Source organism: Lissotriton helveticus, chromosome 12, assembly GCF_964261635.1.
Source record: "Lissotriton helveticus chromosome 12, aLisHel1.1, whole genome shotgun sequence".
Taxonomy (NCBI): Eukaryota; Metazoa; Chordata; class Amphibia; order Caudata; family Salamandridae; genus Lissotriton; species Lissotriton helveticus.
In genome coordinates this window covers 601,348,330-601,370,853 of record NC_136073.1, presented here as the reverse complement: position 1 = coordinate 601,370,853, position 22,524 = coordinate 601,348,330, and the positions used below count along the sequence as shown (strand labels likewise).

Below are 22,524 nucleotides of genomic sequence, written 5' to 3'. Positions count from 1 at the left end.
ACTCTGTCTCCCTACATGATGGTACCTGTTTCTCCATCTGCTCTTTCCCCTGTGAGTGTGACACCCCAAACACTGTTGAATGCTGAAACGCCTGGACTTGGGATACATGGAGCGAATTGGGCAGCAACTTGAAATCGCATGGTGAAAGTGTTAGTGCGTTCTGCTGTGGGTGATGAGGAGAAACAAATGGTGGCGAATCAGGTGGCTCAGTGGGGCCGGAACTCAATCTATAGCATAGAAGATGTGTGGCGTGTGATGAAAGATTATGACACCTTCATACAGCAGCATGCCCTTAAGCACATGTCAGCCACGCTGGTATGGTTGTGGGAGAAGTGTTTCCAGGGTATTGCACCGCAGATTATCCATGACATACGTCACAGATATGGCTCTGAATTAGGTTTTCAGAAAAGTAACAACATTGGTGGGTTACCGAGGCAGGTTACTCCAAAAGGTTCCGACAATTGGGGCACAGCATCCCATGAGGGAAGTCCACCCCATTTACCATCCTGAAATACCAGAATTGCGCGACTCCATGGATACTGTAATCAGACCGCGAGTCAATGCTCGGTTTCAAGAACAGTGGATCTACACTCCTTGGAAAAGGAGTGAGGTCCTCTCCCTAAAGAGCCAGTTGCCGGACCCCCGAAAAATCCTACTTCATATTGTAAGGAATTGACGGAGGCGACCTCCTCCACAGTGATTACGTTAGCTGATATAGAGTTATTTTTTGGTTTGTTGGTGCCGGTAGATATATGGAGACAGGTCCATACGCAGCACCATGTATTGGAGTTGGGTGGCACATGGGATGAGATCAGAGCATGGGATAAGGAGCGCAAGCCCGGCGAGAAGCCAAAGGCAGAGCTATTGGCTTTGCCGGGGCGTATTATTGCTTGCATGCCCTCCCTTATCCCACAAAGCGAGTGGACTGGGATAAGTTGACAGCGTGTCGTCAGAAAAAGGATAAGAGTGGGTCAGATTTTTTTACCTGATTTGAGGGGGTGTTTTTAGATTTTAGTGGTCAGGATTTGTCGCAGAAGGGTGGTGTTCTTTTGTTTGTTAACAGATTTGTCACTAATGTGCTCCCCGAGATTGCAACTAGTTCTGCTTTACATTCCTTCAAGATTAAGCCTGAAGTCTTCTCTCCACGGCTACCACTAGGATAGCTTTCTAAAGGTTATCTTTGGCCTCATACATCATAAGGAACATTTGGACTGGTGCAAGGTGCCCACTTCAATTAGTGGACAGCATATACCAGGCCAACTTCTCACATTGGTGTGCAGCGGTTGGGATTCAAGCTTGCAATTGTTTTACCAGATAAATCTTTGTATTGATTAACCGAAACCACTAAAGTACTAGGTACATATAATACCAGCTTTGAATAAGTAAGTAAGTTCTACTGCACCTGGTGTTGGGTAGTCAAGGATCTAGCACACCCTTTCTCCAATCTAAGAGAGTTTAGTTTCCCACTAGGTTAGTTAAGTGCATACACCACACCACACTTAGTATGTCTTCTAAAGGATTAGCCACCAGTTCCTCTGTGCCTTCTAGGTACAATGAGTTTACAATCCAAGAATTGAAAGTCATGTGTCTCTAGAAAGCTGAAGACAGGAAGAAATGCCAACACTCAAAGTCTCATTGAGGTGTTACTGTTAGATGACCTTAGGAAGATGCCTGAGTCAGATGAACAGGAAAGAGTGGGTGGGGCAGGGAATGAAGACAGGTCAGAAGGTGACGTCTTCTATGAACTAGAATCAAACCCTTGCCAGGAGAATCAAGATGATTCCCACCTGGACAACTCTGATTTTCAGGGAGATGGTGGAGAAGGCCATAATGGCCCTCTCTTCACCCCTTCCGGAAGAGTGCATAGTTTACCATGGTGGCAGCAACAATGTTTTTGCTGGCCTTCTTCATGTACTCAGCCATCCTAGAGTGGAGACCAAGTACATAGTCCTCTATGTCTTGTTTGGGAGGTTTGAGAGGTATGTGGACAGGGCAGATATGGGCTTGCTCATGGCTACTGATGATGGACAGGAGGAAGAGAGTGACCCCCTCCCTGATCTCCTCTCACAGAACCCTGATGATGGCTCAGTAGATGGTGTGACCTTGGCAGGCAGCCTCACTGAGCAACAGCAGATTGATTGCAGGAAGGTCCTCAATCAATACAGGCATATGTTCTCTTTGACTCCTAATCAGACCTCCTGGTGTACCCATGAAGTGGACACAGGTGAGAGCTTAACTGTTAAAAATAAGATTTACAGGCAGCCTGACCATGTCAGAGATTGCATCAGGACTGAGGTCCAATAGATGCTGGAATTGGGAGTAATTGAACCCTCAGATAGCCCTTGGGCTAGTCCAGTGGTCCTGATACCCAAACCTCATACCCATGTTGATACGTGAGAAATTAGGGGTTGTGTGGACTAAGGGGGCTCAATGCAGTCACTAGGACTGATGCTCACCCTATTCCTAGGGCAGATGAACTCATAGACACTCAGCCAAGTTCTTGCCCACATTTGACCTCACTGCTGGATATTGGCAAATCGGGCTAGCTGAGAGTGCCAAACCAAAAACAGCATTTTCAACCCCTAGTGGGCACTATCAATTTATTTATATCAATTTATTGTGATGCCCTTTGGTTTGAAGAATGCACCTGCCACATTCCAACTGTTGGTGAACAAGGTCCTTACAGGCCTGGAAGCCTATAGTGCAGCATATCTTGATGATATAGTTGTCTTTAGCTCCCCCAGGGAGGATCACCTGGTACACCTGAAGGATGTTTTGGAGGCTCTGCAGAAAGCAGGCCTCACTCTCAAGGCCACAACGTGCCAGAGTAAGGTTGTATACCTGGGCCACCTTATGGGTGGAGGCCAGGTTCAACCATTGCAGAGCAAAATCCAGACCATAATGGAGTGGGTTGCTCCCGGTGCACAGACATAATATCGACTCCAAAATATCGTCTGGACAGAATATCGAGTTTTAAATATCGTTTGGAGAAAATATCGACTAGACAGAATATCGACAGCCAAAATATCGTTTTTAAGGTAAGTGAAGTAATATCGACTGTAAATAATATAGACAGTGAAAATATCCAAGTATATAATCTAGATAGTAAAAAATATAGTTTTTTAAATAATATTTAATTATTTATAGTGTGTTTATGTTATAATATGTGTGAAAAGTGTCAATTTATTTTATTATTTTTTTAAATTAATTATTTTTTTAATTATTGTGTAATTTAATTCTGTAGCGGGTTGTGGGTTTATAGGGGAATAGGGTGGGAAGTAATTTAATTATAATTAATTAAATATGTAAATTTATTAATTGGTAGTAATAATTAATTAATTGGTAATTAAATAATATATGTTAATTATTTAAAATTTAATTGGTAATTAATTTTATTTAATTGATTAATTGCTAATTATGTCAATTAAAATAATTTATTTTCTCTAGCGGGTTGTGGGTTTATAGGGGAATAGGGTGGGAAGTAATTTAATTATAATTAATTAAATATGTAAATTTATTAATTGGTAGTAATAATTAATTAATTGGTAATTAAATAATATATGTTAATTATTTAAAATTTAATTGGTAATTAATTTTATTTAATTGATTAATTGCTAATTATGTCAATTAAAATAATGTATTTTCTCTAGCGGGTTGTGGGTTTATAGGGGAATAGGGTGGGAAGTAATTTAATTATAATTAATTAAATATGTTAATTTAATAATTGGTAGTAATATTTAATTAATTGTTAATTAAAAAATGTTTGTTAATTAATTAAAATGTAATTGGTAATTAATTTTATTTAATTGATTAATTGCTAATTATGTTAAATGAAAGGGGTATTTTTAGGGTTCAGGGTCAGTTTTTAGTTTTTGGGTAAAGGGGTATTTTTAGGGTTCAGGGTCAGTTTTCAGTTTTTGGGTAAAGGGGTATTTTTAGGGTTCAGGGTCAGTTTTCAGTTTTTGGGTAAAGGGGTATTTTTAGGGTTCAGGGTCAGTTTTTAGTTTTTGGGTAAAGGGGTATTTTTAGGGTTCAGGGTCAGTTTTCAGTTTTTGGGTAAAGGGGTATTTTTAGGGTTCAGGGTCAGTTTTCAGTTTTTGGGTAAAGGGGTATTTTTTGGGTTCAGGGTCAGTTTTTAGTTTTTGGGTAAAGGGGTATTTTTAGGGTTCAGGGTCAGTTTTCAGTTTTTGGGTAAAGGGGTATTTTTAGGGTTCAGGGTCAGTTTTCAGTTTTTGGGTAAAGGGTTATTTTTAGGGTTCAGGGTCAGTTTTTAGTTTTTGGGTAAAGGGGTATTTTTAGGGTTCAGGGTCAGTTTTGGGTTTTTGGGGTACATATACAATATTGCCTATTATTTAATTAAATGTTGTTACTATATATATATGTTTTAAGAAATATGATTAAAAAAATATATATTTTTTTTACTTTCATTAAATATTTAATTATTAAAAGTTATTTTAAGTATTGTTAATTATATTTTAGTAATTAATTTTTTATATTAATGTAATTAAACATTGTTTTTAGTAAAGTCGATATTTTTTACAACGATATTTTTGTAAACGATATTTTGTAGTCGATATTTTTGTACTTACCTGTTTGTACATACAAACTCGATATTTTTGTAGTAGATATTTTCACCTCGATATTTTGGGTACTCGATATTGTGGTAGTCGATATTCTTTCAGTGATCCGTTGCTCCCACTACCCAGACTCAGATCAGAGCTTTCTTGGGCCTGACTGGGTACTACAGAAGATTTGTTAAGGGCTATAGGTCCATAGTGACTCCCTTAAATGATCTCATATCTAAAAGAATGCCCAAGAAAGTTCAGTGGACAGTTAGCTGTCAAAAGGCAGTTGATGATCTCAGGCAGGCCATGTGCACTGCTCCCATTCTGAAAATTCCTGGTTATTCCAAACAATTCATTGTCCAAACAGATGCATCTGGGTTGGGGGTAGGGCCTGTGTTGTCACAACTTAATGCAGAGGGTCAGGATCAACCAGTATCTTTTATCACCAGAAGGTTGACACCCCGAGAGAAACGTTGGTCATCTATTGAGGGAAGCCTTTGCTGTGGTTTGGGCTCTGAAGAAGCTGAGGCCATACTTGTTTGGCACTCACTTAATTGTTCAGACAGATCATAAGCCCCTCTTATGGCTAAAACAGATGAAGGGTGAAAACCCCAAACGGGTGAGTTCATCCATTTTCCTACATGGGATGAACTATACAGTGGAACATAGACCTGGGAGTAACCATGCCAATGCAGATGGCCTTTCCAGATATTTCCACTTAGAAAATGAAGACTCAACTGGGCAAGGTTAGTCTCATCTCCTTACTTTTTTTGGGGGGGGGGGGTGTAGGAAAGTAGGATCTGCTTCTTATGGTTATCCCCACTTTTTGCCTGGTGTTACACGGTTTTTCACTAGCCTACTGGGATCCTGCTAATCAGGACCACAGCCTATCTGCTTTCTCCTTAAAATGTTATGCCATGTACTTTGGTACACTCCCGATTGGATGCTGGGGTATCCTTATAAGTCCCTAGTATATGGTACACATGTACCCAGAGCATAGGTACCCCAGAGGCCTCCCACGGGTTGAAGCATGTATTATGCCACCCATGAGAGGCCATGCAAAATGGAATTACGGAACTGCCATTGCAGCCTGTGTAAGCTGGTGCTTGCACCACTTACTTTAGATATAGGTTCACTATATCTATAACCCCGGGTGTAGTTTGTTGAGTAGCACTACGCGAAGCTACGCGAAGTGCACTTCGCACTACACAAGCTACTCGTAGCTACGCGAACTGCGTAGTGCACTGTGCAAAATGCTGTTCGCACTGATTGCACAGTGCCGGATGCTTGTCCGCACTGTGCAATCAGTGCAAACTGCATCTTGCACACTGCAAGTGGTCGTATTCTGTCGCTCGAGTACATTTCTACTCGAGCGGCAGCTTTCTCAACGCGGACTGGTACTTTCTCATTGCTAGCGGTCGCGAGCATACGCGACCACTCACAATGAGTATCCTGTCCCACCCGCGTTGAGAATCTCGCTGGGAGGTTTATTTTCCACGCTCTTGATCGGCAACTTGATGTTGCTGATCGCGAACGAGGAAAAAGTCTCGCCGGGATGTCATTTTGCTTGCTCGTAGTCGCCAACTTGACGTTGAGGATCGCGAGCAAGTAAAAAATTACTGCTATGCTATGCATGTTTGCACTGTGCTACGTGCAATTCGGATAGTGTGAGTAGCGCAAACTTTGCAAACTACACGAGCGTAGCATAGTACTTTGCCCAGGGTTAATCTATAGGTCACTACACTTAAAACTTATAAGTCACCCCTATAGCACGCCTTAACAATCCTGAAGGCAGGGTGCTGGGTTTTACGTGAGAGGGTGCCCCTGCATGAGCAGAGCCCTTCTGCAGCCTTCGGAGACCATTCTCCAGGGTTGTCTGTGACTCAGCCAGACATATAGGTAGAGGTGCATTTAACCTCGCGGTAAATGCTATCTGGAAAATGGCTGAAATAAAACATGTTATGTTTGGTACCAAACACCTTGGAATCATACCTCCACACCGGTAACCGGTGTGGGAGATATGATTCCACCCTTCAGAAGCGAGCTTCATGGGGTCACTGGTCTTTCCAGTGCCAACCTTCTTGACCCAGACAGCACAAAATGGATGCTGCCAACCAGAGACCCCTTTCTGTCCTCCTGCTGCTGAGCCAAGCTCGAGCAGAGGAAGACAGCACAATTGGCATCCTGTCACAGGGAGGCGTGACCACCTCCCAGGCAGGATTTAGGTTATTGGGGCTGGGTGGGTGCACTTCCAAAGTGCCTGAAAGTCTGCACCTAGGGCACATTTGGTGTCCCTGTGCATAGTCCAGCTCAAAGTAGTTCTGGGAGCCCTTGGCTCCTGCTCTGGTGCGAAACTGGACAAAGGACATGGGAGTAACCTGCCCTCTGTCCTGAACCTCCCCTAGGAGGGTCCCCTGAATCTGTCCAACCCTCTCCCGTGGGTACATAAGGGCTTACCTGGATAGATGACTTTAGATTTTACGTGGACAAGATTCTGAAACAAGACACCAATGACATTCGACCGTGTGGACAGTCTGGACTTCACTGGCCATCAACTGGGCCCGACTTCGTCTCCCTCGCCGTCCAAAGCATCTTCTGTGCCCTTTCACCATACAGGCTCTGTGCAGGACCTCTGGATCATTAAGGACAACTGAAGAATCTCCCTTGGGGTGAAGGAGTCACTCCCCTGCATTCTCAGGCACCATAACGCAATTGACCGGTCTGCTGATCCTTAGCTTCTGCGGACTCCAAAGGCTCCAGCAACACAGGAGGTATATTTCGGGACTGAATACTATCAAGATTTGCATGGCTTAGTGTGGGACTTTGTCCAAAAAGTAATAGAACACAATAGGTCATCTTGTACATTTCTGTCAACCATTCATCTACAGTCGGAACATGTGGCAGTCGCCGCTGCCAGAGTATGCATATTTTAGCCGTGGTCTGGTCAGTGCCGTAGACGGCCAACGTTTATGGTGCATAGACACATCTAGGCTATCTGCGAAGCTGTTGTGTGAAAGTGCTAATTTGTCTGAGATTTATATTGTATATCTGTTCAGAGTGCTCCCCAAGCTCATTCTAGGCAAAGAGAGCTGATCATTCTGGGAAACAAAATTAGAATATTTTACATGAACATTTTCACCTATTCACGATTCAGTGGAGTATGCGCCGGTAAAGTTTAAATTAAGTATAAAGGGTATTCCCGTTCACCAGACGCTATCATTGTGTGGAAGAGATATCATCAGAATCAGTTACATTTCTATTTGAAGCCTACTTTCATTTGTTCTGTTTTTTTGGCTACCCCAGAAAATACAAAATGGAAACTTATGTCAGCAAATTAAGAAGGTCTGTTAGGATCCATTTTGTAGCTATCATGCCACTTCCACTGGACTGTATTATAGGCACAAAAGAGGCAGTATAAGCCATTTAGCAATCAGTGTTTTGGTGCGTCACTTGAAAGGAAAAATATAAAAAAAAGCATAAGTAACCCTACAATTATGCTCAGTCACCAGTAGTAAACAAATCTCAAAGTTTAAAGAATCCAGTTACATCGTTGCCAACAACAAATAATACAGTAAATCTATTACAGCTAAACCTACCCCAATCAAAGAGTTTAATAACTAGCCTGTAGGAGTCAGGCCAGTTCAAACCCATATACCAAGGTTCACCCATATAAAAGCAGTGCACTGCAAAGTAGACCAAATGCTTTACAATGTGCCCAGCCACTCTATGACGAAGAGCCATTCGCAGATGCCAGTATGTAGCTTCACATATCCAAGTGCAGCCTCAAAGGTTTTAGTAAAGCACTCATAAACCTGTACATGCCAGGAGGTGCCACAATATCCCAGGTAGATCCTCGTGTTTCCAGGTATAGCATCACTCGTCTAGGTACATTCTCCCATTCCCAGGTGGGCCTGAAATGTCAGGTAAGCATCACATGCTCAGGTACAGTCGTCAACATGCACCCAGGTGAAGTTTTCATATGTGTTAGAACTGGGATTTCTGGATGGCTAAGGCTGACGCCAAAGCCAGGCAGAAACCACCATTCTAGTCAGGGCAAGGGAGTCACACGCCAAGATAACCCCTACTCACCCCCTTGGTAGCTTGGCACGAGCAGACAGGCTTATCCCGGAGGTAATGTGTAAAGCATTTGCGCACGCACACAACAGCAACAATATCCTAGGCACACCACAAAAGGAACTCCACACAAGGTTATATAAAAATAACTTTTGTATTGTCAAAACACATCAGATAGTAATCACACAATATACATTGTGCCAACTGGCACGGGCAATATTCACAAGGGATTATTTACAGGACAGGGCCACTGTCAGAATCAACACTTTTAGAACTAGAAATACTGTTAGAAATAGCACTTTGAACATATAACAATCAGAAGTTTCACACATGATGCATAGAATATTCAGAGGTGTAGGAAAGACACATGATGTATAAAAACATTCAGAGGTGTCACAGGCATAATGGCATAGCATATTATGCATAACTCACATTTGGGCCTAACCGGTAAAAACTACAGTAGGCAATCTCTCACTAGTCTAAACACATTAGACTCTCCCCCTAAGCATAACTCACATTTAGGGGCGTAACTCACATAGTGAAATAAACTCTCACTAGCATAAACCTTCATAGGTAAAATAACCTCATAGTCACATTGCGCAAACATCACCTTAGGCAATTGCTATCAAGAACATAGAAATCACATTGCGCAGAAATCACATACCAGCCCCCTGGCCAACTGGCCATCCAACAAGGGGACTCAAAAAGCCCTGTGTTCAGAATGTCAGGGCGCACTGCCAATGCAGCGCCAGTCAGGGGTGCGCCACCGGTGCAAACCTAAATGTTGCAGCTGCCCACTAATTGCTGGGCAGCTAGAACCAGTCACAAGGCCTAAACGTTGCAGCTGGCACTAAGTGCTGCGCAGCTGTAGAAGGCCTGGCACCTCTGTGCCATCTCTGTCCCACACAGGGACTCTCTCCATTGCCCCTAAACGGTGCAGCTGCCCACTAATGGCTGGGCAGCTGGGAGACAACATAACTGCGACAGGGCCCTCACTGACCCTAGAACAGAACTGCGCCAACTGTTGGAGCCAACTGGCTCTGAAGACACATATGCGCAGGCTGTAGCCACACGGGGCTCTGTAAATAAAGATGTCCCCCAAGTCCCTCGTGGGGACGCTAAAATCACTGTGGCCTTGGAGCACCTTGGCTCCTCTAAAAAATAAGGGGGGGTGGGGGGAGCCAATTCAGCTCCTTAAACAAACATGCCCCCGGAGCCCATCGGGGCTCGAAAAAGATGTTGCCCCCACGAGCCTCTCGGGACTCGCAAAACCAAGGTGCAGCTTGAGCCTCTCGGGGCTCTCAGCAAGAATGCAGCCTCACTGGGCGGTGGGGTCCCTCACGGGGGACCCGGGAACACTTGGGGCGCCTTGAGCCTCTCTTGGGCTCTCGAGATAAATAGGCGCGTCTGAGCCTCTCGGGGCTCTGGACACAAATGTGGGCGGGGAGCCTCTCGGGCTCAAATAACAACAATGCCCTTAACGTTGGAGTCCCGCTCGGGGGACTCAAGAGATAATGGCCCACAGAGCCCTCGGGGCTCTACATGCAACTGTGCCTCTTGCCGGTACTCCGAACCTGCCCGCCGCTCCCCCCAGCCTGATGACACTCACCGGGCTAGCTTCCTAGGGACGTTCCTCTCTCTGTGGCGGCAGGACGTCTGGGCTTGGGAGAGCCTCCCGGGATCCATGGGGCCCTCCGGTCTCTTGGTTTCTCCGCGTCGTGGAGCCCCCCCTTCACAGGGGCTCCTCATTCTTCCTCAGGCAGTGCGGGCACACGCCGGCAGACCGAGGCTCTCCTCGGCTCATCGGAGCCCCGGTGATGACGCGGCTATCTATTTCCTGTGGGCAGCCAATGGCTGCGTGGAAACTCTTCCTGGGGCAGCCAATGGCTGCGCGGCAACTCTTACTGGGGCAGCCAATGGCAGCGCGGCCCTACTGACGATCTCTTCTGGGCAGTATCCGGGGTAGGCTCCTGAGATTAATTTAAATATAAAGCGGGCACCCTCGCTATCTCGAGCGGCACAACTGCGAGGTGGGCACTCGCTTGGGGTCAGCAATCCTGGGCAAATGCCGGGTGGGCACCGGCTTTCTCTCACGCAAAATGCGGGGCGAAGAAACGCTTGAAAATAGGTAAAAGCACCACAAAGCGCTCCCAGGTGCTAAGGGAACAAAAGTCCAGCAACAGGTCCTTCAGGAGTCCAGGACACCAGCAGTCCAGGACATAAGGTGGAGCTCAGCAGCTCCCAGAAAAGGAAAGTCCATAAGGTATCCAGGGGCTGGGCAGGGCCTAGGGAGGCAAGCCTTCCCCTGGGCCCAAGCATCTGCACGCCTCTGGCAGGATTCAAGTCAGAACAAGAACATTTTGTAAGGGGACACAGCCCCTTTTTATACCATAAAATCCTTTGTCTAGCAGGGTTTAGGCAATGTGAGAACCAGCTACAACTGGTTATAGGGAACTCCTTTCACTGGCCAGGCTGGGGACATCAGACGCACCACAGGGGGTGGAGCCAGCATTGTGTGGGGAAAACCCAGCCCTATTCACTCCCAGGTGCTATCTCCTCCCACCACTCTAGTTGCAGATGCAGTCATTCAACCAAGGGCTGACTCAGACAACCTCCTGGGGGCTCCCCAGCCCCTGTCACCCACAAACCAGATTGTCAATCCACAAGCAGGTCCAGGCACACTCCTGGAGCCAGGCTCCAGCCAGCTTCAGCCAATCACACGCCAGAGACAAATTACACAAATATGCCAACTTCTAGAAGTGGCACTTCCACACTAGACACAATCATGCCGCATATATCATTGCGCAGCATTCAATCTCACGAGTTCGTACATACCAAACTCGACCCTGCACTCCCCACACATCAGTAACTACCATGGGCATACATATTCCCCATTCATTCCTATGGGAGGGCAGGTCACTCTCACCACACACACAGAGAGCTCACGCACTTTACACTGCACCACAGTGAAAAAGTGCGCAGAGGCCTAAAATCACCAACACCAGGTTCCAGAAACAGGCTAGGAAAAAGCAAAAAGTTTCGGGGTGAACCTGCCAAAAAGTGCCAGGTCCAACAATATGCATAGTGCCATGACGTGCCCCAACTACTTGCATCATACACCAAAGAAAAATCAAGATTTGATCAGGCACCAAAATGATCAACCAAGTACCAGCTTAGCTACTTCCACATCTACATTTTATTGTGCACAATGAGCATATATCCCAAGATTCAGCTAACATAGGGCCATAAACACCCATCAGACTCCCAAGAACAACTCCACGTGCCCAGTAACAACCATCATATGCTGGTTGCAGCCATCATGTGCCTAGCGAATGCCATCATATAAACAGCACAGATTTACATGTGGTGATACAGTCTCACAGGGCTAAGCACAGGCTCAGATGCTTGGAACACTTTTCATAGGCCTTTGTAAAGCCTCATATAATCAGAACATCCATCAGAGAGCATGATAAAGTGGCATATGCCAAAGTACAGCCTCAAACATCAGAATTGTGGCCATACATGCCCAAGTACAGGCATCTTTTATCAGGTGCCTTCTTATATTTTTTTTATGTCATTGTTTTGACATAGTCAGATACTGCCATCATAGGTCTAGTAAAATCTATTTACCCCCCTGAAAGAAACATGATATGCTTGGATGTTTTCCTTAGAGTGACCGGATGTACTTGGCATCCTTACTGTCCCTGTTCCTATTTTTGAACAACTCCCACAAAGCTGCTTCTCGTTCATTTCATGTTTTCTGCGCGTGAGAGAAACTTGCAACTTATGTGAACAGTGTCAATTAAGGATATAACTGTTAAAAGGTCGACATTAGTCTTTATGCAGGGGTGTCTAACATAGGTCTCAAATTGGCTGACCTAGGCCAGAGTTTCCAGGATAACAACTGACTATGTTAGGGAGTTCCTCTGAGATCCATTGTATATACATTTATCTTCTGTGTGTGTCCTTAAAATCTGACATTCTGTACAGACGCTCCTGTCTTTATGTGTCTGCTTTCAGTGCTCAACACTTCATACTATGCTGTCCTCAGTGTCCGCTGTACACAAACGGTTTAAAAAAAGTACTGGAAACGTATAGGTCACGGATTCTTTTTTACTCCTATTTCTTGCATTATTTTGGAAACAAATCTAATGCATTGTGACTTGTTTTCCCTTTAAAATCTTGCTGTTCAAAGTGGGGCTCAACAAACCAGTTGTAAAACTGATGCTTTAAACATTTGGGAGTCTAGATATTTTCTAATATTAGTGACCTGACATACAACTCTGCTATCATACTCATGAGCCTCTAAGATATGACTTGCCTTTCGGAACCTGTGATTGTAAGGTCTGCATCACCTGGTTCTTTCATTTGAGACCTTAGCCTGTAACAGTTCTGTACACTGCATACTAGATTTTCTGTCAAAAGCTTAATTCCGTAAGACTTGTGTAAGATGATGTGTAAATAAGCTCTCAGTGGCCTGAGCCTTGTAAATACCTATAACCTCATGAACAGCTCTGGTGTTTGAAGTCTGAGCCTGTAGGATCTCAGGAATCTGTTGTCGTAGTCCTGATCAAATAGTCTTGTTCTGCTGTCAGATGCTGGAGTCTGCCTTATTACGAGTTTGGCCGTCCATAGGACTGCCATACTTATGATTGCGGTCCGACCACCGCCACACTGTGGGCCTGCCAGCAGTATTAGGAGTGTGGTGGTCAGACCGTCACCGGACCGCTGCATCCGCCGGAGATCCAGGATCGTGTGGCAGTGGCGCAGCGGTCAGTAGCACTAATATGCTGGCGGTGCTGCTGAAGCACCGCCAAGTATATTAGAAGTTGCCTGTCCACCCACCCCTTTCATGGTGGTGAGCCTGCCATTAAAAGGGTTAGGCAGAGGCAACAGTACCCTTTGCTGCTCCTGGGGGTGCATGACGGGGGCACCCCTGGATTTGCGCCCCCAGTTCCTGCTCAGTGTGGCATGTATGCCACACCATGCGGAAAGGTTAAGTTGGCACTCTGACAGCGGCGGTCTGTATGTTAGGCTCTTCTTTGAGCTTACAGACCACCATTGTCAGATCGCTGCACGACTGCCTGCCAGACTAGGATTGAAGTCCTAACCTGGTCTGCGGCAGAAACACGGCTTTGGCGGTCCTACAGTGGAAGTCATGTTGCACCATCCGCTGTAGGACTGCCAAAGTCGTAATATGGGCCTAGGTCTGCCATATTTGTCCTGACCCTTTAAGGATTAGCTTGGCAGTGAGAGTCAACATTCAGTTAGATATGTGTAACTTGCAAGATAACATTATTTCCAAATGCCTGCACTTTTATGGTCTATGTAACCTGACCATAATTTTATTTTCATCGGCCTAGTCCAATAATAACTATATGACCTGAGAGTAATCGTTTTGTGAGTTGGCTGAGCTGGTTAGATCTTTGTGACCTCAGATATAGATTGGCTTTTACAGGTCTGACCCTGTAGGAAGTGTACACCCTTATGGAAAGTTAGCTGTATGCTGTTTGAGACTATGAGAGCTATGTAACCTGATGGATCTTTCTTTAGAGACGTGAAGTAAAAGAGGTTGTCCAGAATTAAATCAGAACAAGATGGCACCCAATTCATAAGCCGAAGTATACTTTAATGTCTATGCATATATTAATGCAGATATTTCAATTTTACTATGAATAAAAGTTTAGTTAAAATTCATACTTTACTCCAAAGTTGTATTTTACAATTAAAAAAAAAAAGACACGGTACTTCTTTTTTAAATACTTCTCCTAGGCCACATGGCTACATGACTTTACTTTTAGAGATTTTACATTTCTTGAGTCACTATGATGTTAGCTCAAACTCTAAACCATGTTTATGTATTCAACAACTGTAGGGGGGTTTATGGTAAGGACCAACGTTTTCTCTCTAATCCCAAAATGATAGAGTAGTCTAATAAAACAAGAATGTTCCTTTCTTTTAGTGCGGCTGACAAGCGTCAGGGGCTATTTACAGCTGGAAGGTGTTGTTGGGGAGAATGTGTCAATCTCAGCTAAGGTACCCTCGGATTTCAACGTCACAGGAGTCATCTGGAGGCATTTGTCATCAACAGAGAAATTGGTTGTCATGTTTTTCAAAGGAGATGCTGAAACAACGTACCAATCCCGCTTCTTTGGAAGGGCTCGCCTCCTTCCTAACTTTACCTTGGAAATTGATAACTTGGAATTGGGAGACAGTGGAACATTCAAGGCATTGCTAATGGACTCCACCGGACGGATTGAGACTAACATAGTTGTCCTTACGGTGTATGGTAAGTGGAATTCAAGGAAAGTAGACATCAGTAGGTTGGAACTCTAGTTATGCATTCTAACCAGTAGTAGCCGATTTCAATAAGGATTACATGGGATCTGCCTGAGATCAACAGACTGTGGACTCCTGGATTTAAACTCAGGGACACCTTTATGCTGTAGGCGACTGCCGGTGATGGTGTTATCCTACTGGCTGCCACAGCCTAATAGGGCTGATGCTACCAGTACAGCGAAAGTGCTACTCTCCTGTCTATCTCAATAGTGCACCACAATGATGCTTTTACCACAGGGATATCCAATTGTCTTGGTTAGTTCCTCATGAAAAATATCCAAGCCCGTAGATGTGCCAGCAACCACACCCATGGTGACCACAAAAGGACATAGCTAGCAGAACTAGGGGAGCACAGCGCAAATTAAAATGTGCACTGGATGGGGCTAACTTTAGGGCTGGGTTATATATATTAACAAGATGTAGGGATTATGATCTATTAGTCTCCATGACAAGAAGTACAGTGTTGCTACTTTTTATGGTGAAAATAGTTCATATAGTTTGGAAACATGGAAACACTTCCCACACTGGATCAAAACCAAGACAACACACTTCCAACCAAACAACCTACACAGTGTAACACAGGGGTTGAAAGCGCTGCATAAATGTTTCAATACAATGCAATACAGTACAACACTATACAACACCTCTACAGTGGTATAAACCAATTATCCCCTCAGGGAGCTATAATTTAATTAAAGAGGCCACATAGAAAGGAACCGACATCAATATTTTAATCACTTAATTAGACATCTTGTGAGCCACCTCCAGAGTTTTTAAGTTTCTTTCTCATTTAAAACGTAAAAATGTATAGTGTACCATGCAACAGAATAACTATTGCCTACCCATGTACTTGGAACATATTTTCACTAAACGGTATTATCTGGGCAGAGAGGAATTATCAGTTAAACTAGACAATCCCTTTTTGCCCTTGTGGGTGTAAAAATGGGTGATTGCACCTATCTATGTACTTTCTGTGTGGAGTATTGCCCTCCTGGAGGAAGGCCATGGTGCCCTACAGCATTAAGGGTGCTGCAGGGAAGGAGAGTGACTGTACCCTTGCATTATAAGGGCTAATGTGCTTATGTCTTACTTTTCAAGACTATTTTTGCAAATCACCGGGGGATTCTGTGGAGGCCTATCAGAACTTAGCATATGCATAACCACATGCTGGCACTTGGGATAGATGACTTACTTATCCTAACCTGCCATTTTCATCTTTCCAATGTTAACACAGAGATGGTGAACAAACCAAGAGTTGAAGTCTTTGCTTCAAGAGTTGAAGCAAACCGCTCATCCAACTCCAACTCCAGCTGTGACGTGTTCCTGACATGCACCGTGGACAAAGGGACTGCTGTGTCTTACATCTGGAGAAGGACAGACCATGAGCATGGAACCCTCAACAATGCAACACATTCCATCTTTGAGAGCGGAAGAATTCTCAGGGTGCGCCTGCATCCCTCGCAGGAGCACATGGCGTACTCTTGCACCGCCTTCAATCCGGTGAGCCAAGAGGCTACTTCTGTACGCCCTTGGGACGGCTGTAACAGCAAACCAGGTGAGGCACAACTCCATGCAATGTCTGCTCCTTGCTCATTGTCGAGTTCCAAGTAGGGTTGTGTAGAGATACAATCAACGTTATTCTTTATTGATAATGCACAATATTTCATTGCACGCGCGGCATCTGTCTTACAAGTTTCAAGCACTTGAAATCATCCAAGTTAATGGTTTTCAGTCACCTCTGTAAGGATGAAAGGTTGTGTAGGCCTTGCCATGTTTCAAACCTGTGACCCACAAATAGCAAACGCTAACTCACTGTGTTACCTTACCAGAAGCACTAAGCAATGCAGGCATTTTACATTTTGTTTACAGTTTTGAAAAGCGGTAGGAGCCATGAATATCATCATGTGTGTACCGTTACATTACGATCACATAATTATTATATATTTCTTAAGATTGAAACATAAATTCGTTTCAGTGTTATTGCTAAACTACGTGGAATTTATCTAGTTTGCATGGATGTAAATTCAGCAAAATGTCAGGGCTTGAGGAAGTAACATCATGAAACTCTTAATGGCATCACAGGGCTTAGTCTTTGTCGGCCAGTATTCCCCATAACAGCCCCTCCTTAATGTTGACATGCTAAGGGAATGGCAAGGAGTGTACACTACTCTTAGGTGAACAGTAAATGCTGTCAGCTATGCCGCGTTGGGTGTGCCCTGGTTTGGATTTATTATTTTATTCTTTTTTATTTTAAGGTTTTATAGAGCACGAACTTGACCCGTGAGGGTATCAGAGCGCTTTACATATTCATAGAGTAATACAGAAGGAGAAGACCTGTACATCAGCGATGGGTCAAGGGGAAGGAAGGATATCACATAAGTACAGTACAATAGGATAGGGGAAAACTATACATCAGGGTCATACAATAGGCAGGATAACACTCAAGTCCTGTACAGGGTCGCAGGATGAAGCATTAGTCTCTCAGGTGGCTGTTGAACAGGTTTATCCAAGGAATTTACCCATGAGGAAGGATTTAGCCTCTTTTTTGAAGCGTGCCAGGGTAGGGATTCTTCTGATATCAGGGGGGAGGGAGTTCCATATTCTTGGCGCAGTCCCGGTGAAAGCCCGATTGTAGGTTTTTATTTTCCTAAAGCGTGCAGGCCGGAGGAGGAGGGCATTGGTCGATCGTAGGTTTCTGCTTCCACCGGATATCACCAGCTTCTGTGCAAGATATGCCGGGGAGTTAGAGTGTAAGGTCTTGTGCGTGATGCATGCCAGTTTGAGGTGGATCCTAGCCTCGAAGGGAAGCCATTTCAAAGCTTTCAGGTGAGGAATGATATGATCAAATTTTCTGGAACCTGTAAGAAGTCTGGTGGCTGCGTTGAGGCAGGCTTTTATGGGAGCCAGCGAGACCTTGGGTAAGCCAGAGAGGGTGGAGCAACCATATTCCAGTCGAGAGATAACTAGTGATTGGACTGCTAGTTTTAGGTCAGGAGGGTCAAGAAAGGGTTTCAGTTTCCATAGGTAGCTCAGGTGGGATCTGGCCAATTTGGCCATTGCGTTGATGTGGTCTCGCATATTTAGGTTGTAGTCCAAGGTAATTCCCAACGATTTAGCCGAGCCCACAATGGTTGGGGAACAGTTTAAGGCTGTGATGGCTTTAATCCATGACTGGATCTCGGGGTTGCTCTTGGGCGGGGAGATTAAAAGGAACTCAGTTTTCTTGGCATTGAGTTTGAGGTGGTTGGAGGAGAGCCATCTGACGGTCAGCTTCAGGGCCTCATTCAAGGTGAGGATCTCCGCAAGAGAAGAGATTTTTATATAGATCTGAGTGTCATCAGCGTACATATGGAAGGAGATATTTTCAGTGCGAAGGACTTCGGCAAGGGGTTCTAAATAGAGATTGAAGAGGGTGGGGGACAACGTTGATCCTTGCGGGACTCTCACCGTGACCACGGAAGGAGCAGACAGATCGCCAATAATTAGGAATCTCTGGGAACGGTTTTGGAGGTAGGAACTAAACCAGTCAAGGACTGCGCCATCTAATCCCATCCTCAATTTGAGGTGTTCGAGTAGCATCCCGTGGTTGACAGTGTCGAAGGCCGAGGATAGATCAAGGAGGATTAGGAGACAGGTTTTGTCTTGGTCAAGGGCTTGAAGAGCGTCATCGACAATGTGGAGCATGGTTGTTTCAGTGCTGTGTCCCGGTCGGAAGCCGGATTGGCAGTCATCGAGAAGATGGAAGTTGTTGATGTGGTGGCTAAGCTGTGTTTGTACACACTTTTCCAGCACTTTGGCCTAGAGAGGAATGTTGGAAATTGGTCTGAAGTTGTCTGGGGACGCTGGGTCCAGTGATGGTTTTTTCAGAATGGGGAGGACTTGGCCAGCTTTCAGCGAGGTCGGAATTGATCCCTGTCGGAGAGAGGCGTTGATTATCGCAGTCCAGCTTGGAATGATGTATTTGGCAACGGTCGCGAGACAGTTTGAGGGGAGCGGGTCGTTGAAATGGTTATTAGGGTTCAGGGTGGAAAGGATTTTTGTGACAGCGTCTTCATCATAAGGTGTGAATTCGCACCAGTGTGCTTGATTCTTCAGTGAAGACCATGGCGGCAAGGAGAGAGGAGTTGGAAGGTCGAGGATTGGAGGGGGGAGTGAGGCAGCATTGAGTTCGATATCTAAGGTTTTGATTTTGTTTGTGAAAAATGAGGAGGACTGTTTTGTACAGTTTGTTTGATTGGAGTTTGACCAACTCAAAGAGTTTGCGTGGTCTGTTCTGGGTGTTTCCTAATTCCGCTCTGAAAAACTCTTTTTTGAGTTGACGATATTCATGTTGTAAGTATTTCTGGCCTGGCGAAGAAGTTTTAGGTGATCTGCCGAGGGGTGTTGTCTCCAGGTTCTTTCGGTTTGTCGGAGGGATCTCCTCTCGTTGTTGAGTGAACCAGTGAACCATGGGTTTCTATCTTTGACTTGTGTTCTTTTTAGTTTAAGAGGGGCTAGGTCATCCAAGATATTCGACATTGTAGCAGAGTAGTAATCATTTAGGTCACTGACTGAGGTGATGTGGAGGGGGGGGAGGTCGGATTTGCAGCGAGTCTCAAGTTCATTGAGGTCCAGGTTTTTGGTGTCTCTGGCCCAACGTTTAGGGAGCACCGGTTGTGGTGTCCTTGTCCTGCGGGTGCCAGGTAGCAGGAAGGTGATGGCATGGTTATCAGACCAGTCACAGGGGTCAATCGAAATGAGCTTGACGGTTGCCTCCTTGGAGATGATCCAGTCTAGAGTGGCCCCTTTCGAGTGGGTTGGGAGTGGGCACACTTGGGTCAGGGCTAGGTCGGTCAAGAGGTCTTTAATGACGTTGACATGAGGGTCCTTAAGGTTGTTCCAGTGCAGGTTGAGGTCACTGAGGAAAATGTCTTTGGTTCTTAGCCGTGATAACTTCCATGATGTAGTCAGTGAAGGATTCGTTATTGCCTGGGGGGTTGTAAAAGATATGTAGGTTACAAAGGAGGGTGGTGCTACTGCAGACTGAGAGGGCTAGATATTCACAGGCATCATTGGTATCCGTTAGAAGATCTGTGACAAGGAGGTTAGCGCGATGAATGCAGGCAATCCCGCCACCTTTTTTGTTGTGTGGTCTGTCTAGTCTGGCAATGTTAAAGTTGGGGGGGATTAAGAGCTCAAGGCATGGGGATGATGCGTCATTAAGACAGGATTCTGTTAGAATGGCTAGGTCTGTGTTGTTGTTCAGAATGAGAGCAGCGACGTCGGCCGCATGCTTTACTGCGGAGCGGCAGTTGATTAAGAGCCCTTTCAGAGCAGGGAGTGGGGTGGTAGCAGGGGTCGGGTCCGACAAGGGTACGGATGCAAGGTTGCTTCTGATCACCCTTCTATTGCAGAGGGGGGCTGATCTGTATGGGTTAATAGTGACCGTGCAGATGGGGTGTGCGGCACTCGCGCCTGGTAGCCAAGGTAGAGAGGTAGAGGCTGCGTTAGGGTCTTTAAGAAGATCCAGGATTTCCTTTTCAGTGAGGTCTTGTGAATTAGTTGGGGTGAGAGAAAGGTTGTAGGAGAGGGTGAGGTCAAGGGTTTCCTCCTCTGATAGGTAGCTAGAGTGCTTGCGGGGGCGAAGATGTCTCAAAGATGTTGGTAGTGGGCGTTTGGGAAGCTCTGAGATTGGGAGGGAAGACACCTGAGGTGTGAGTTTTGCGAAAGAGAGTTCGGCGAGGTGGAGGAGGTTTGTTAGATCGAGGATGGAGGAGTGGAGGCTCTGAATTATTTTGGAGGTTCTGGAGTGCAGAGAATAGATAGCTGCGGCAGGGCGGGTTGGCGGGTAAGGGTGGGCTGTGCTAGAAGTCGTGTAAGGGGTGGCTTGAGTGTTGGCGGGGCTGGCGAGTCCTGCAACAGCAGTAGTCGCTAGGGAGGGGGCGTTTAGAGGGCAAGGGTGGGCTGTGTTAGACATCTTGGAGGGGGTGGCTTGAGTGTTAGCGGGGCTGGCATGACCTGCAGCAGCAGGAGTCGCTGGGGAGGGGGGGGGAGGTTGGAGGGCAAGGGAGGGCTGTAATAGGAGTTGTGGATGGGGTGGTTTGAGTGTTGGCAGGGCTGGCATGACCTGCTACAGGAGGAGACGCTGAGGAGGGGGGTTGGGTTGAGTTAGGAATCAAAGAGGGGGTGGCTTGAGTGTTAGCGGGGCTGGCTTGACCTGCCACAGCGAACGATGTTGATGACATAGTGATCTTAGAGACCGAGTGGGGAGCGTGGAGGGAGGAGACCAAAGGTTCATGGTTTATTTCGCTCGGGGTGGTTGTAGGAGGCCTGATGGGGTTAAGGTGAGCTCAGATGGAGGCCGTGGATTTCGAGTGGGGAGCAAGGAGGGGTGAATTCACAGGTCTCTGGTCCAAAGCGCTAAGGAGGTTGGTGGGAGTAGTGAGGGGATTAAGGTGTTCACAATTGGGCAGGGGGTTTGGAGTAGGGTCAGGCCATGTGTAGGTCGGCGTCCCAGTGTCATGCACGTGGCTTCGGAGAGTGGTAAAAAGATATGAGAATTTGTTGAGGTTTTTTGTTGAGGCTTGGATCAGTACAATGCCGCTTTTGTAGAGGGTGATAGTGAGGACAGCTTGAAGGGTTGTTGATGGCACTGTTGTGAGCTTAGTGCCATATGGAATGTTCCTGGATGAGCGTACATTAAGGAATATTGAAAAGGTATTGCGCCAAGCGGGGATTCTTCTGGAGTAGAACACGAGGATTTCTAGTACCCCTGACTGTTGACTGTCCTACGGCAGGCCCTTCACCGCTCCTCTGACCTTCCTCTACTCCATCCTAAGGTGCAGTGACACTGGGTCTGTGGCACCTTCATTTTTTCCATTGACTTTCATACCCTTACATACTTCTCCATAAAGACCCTGATGCCTTAAAGTTTCTCACCAAGGGGTCTCTGATGCAGCTTCTGCTGGGACATTCATGCAGCGGGATGAACTCGTCTTTCTTTCACCAATGGCAAGACTTGCTTGAACCTCATCTCTACACACATTCCAAGACTTTGCCGTTGTGGCATTTGAACTTACGCTGCCGACCCGTAAAGTCGCAGATGGGAGATAATACCAACCTTTGTCCTAATTATTTGCAAGTAAAAATCCACAAAGACCAGGTGTAATAATTACATTTATTAACTCTATATCAACAAGCATTTGCTCACTAATCCAATCAAGTACAAAAGTACTCTTGTTGCATGAACATTTGAGCTATATAATACATGTTAATGTTATAACTAGAGAGACTTCTTTGGGGAAATAGTGCAAAGCTGTTATTCTGAAATGTAACTATAAAGAGAAAGGCACTTGCAACTTACAGACATTAGGAGCAGCTAGTGCCTCTTTAGCAACCATTCTATCATTCTGTGAAATTACACAGGGTTTGCAACTTGGACAGTGATAGTCATTTGTGTGAGCAATTGTTGGTAATGTCTTGGAAAGATGGAGTTGTCTAGGAGATAAGTTGCAAACCTTGGGAAGAAACGTGGTTTTGAATCCCAGATCAACAGCATTATGAAACT

General features: G+C 45.5%; 1 protein-coding gene across 1 annotated transcript in view; it reads left to right on the top strand.

The window, feature by feature from the left end:
• LOC144799890 (SLAM family member 8-like) overlaps nt 1–22,524 on the top strand; it is a 68,323-nt gene that overhangs the window by 5,499 nt on the left and 40,300 nt on the right. Inside the window, exons 2-3 of the mRNA XM_078671497.1 lie at nt 14,602–14,928; nt 16,213–16,533. Of these exons, the coding sequence (XP_078527623.1) occupies nt 14,602–14,928; nt 16,213–16,533 (648 nt within the window). The remainder of the gene's footprint in view (nt 1–14,601; nt 14,929–16,212; nt 16,534–22,524) is intronic.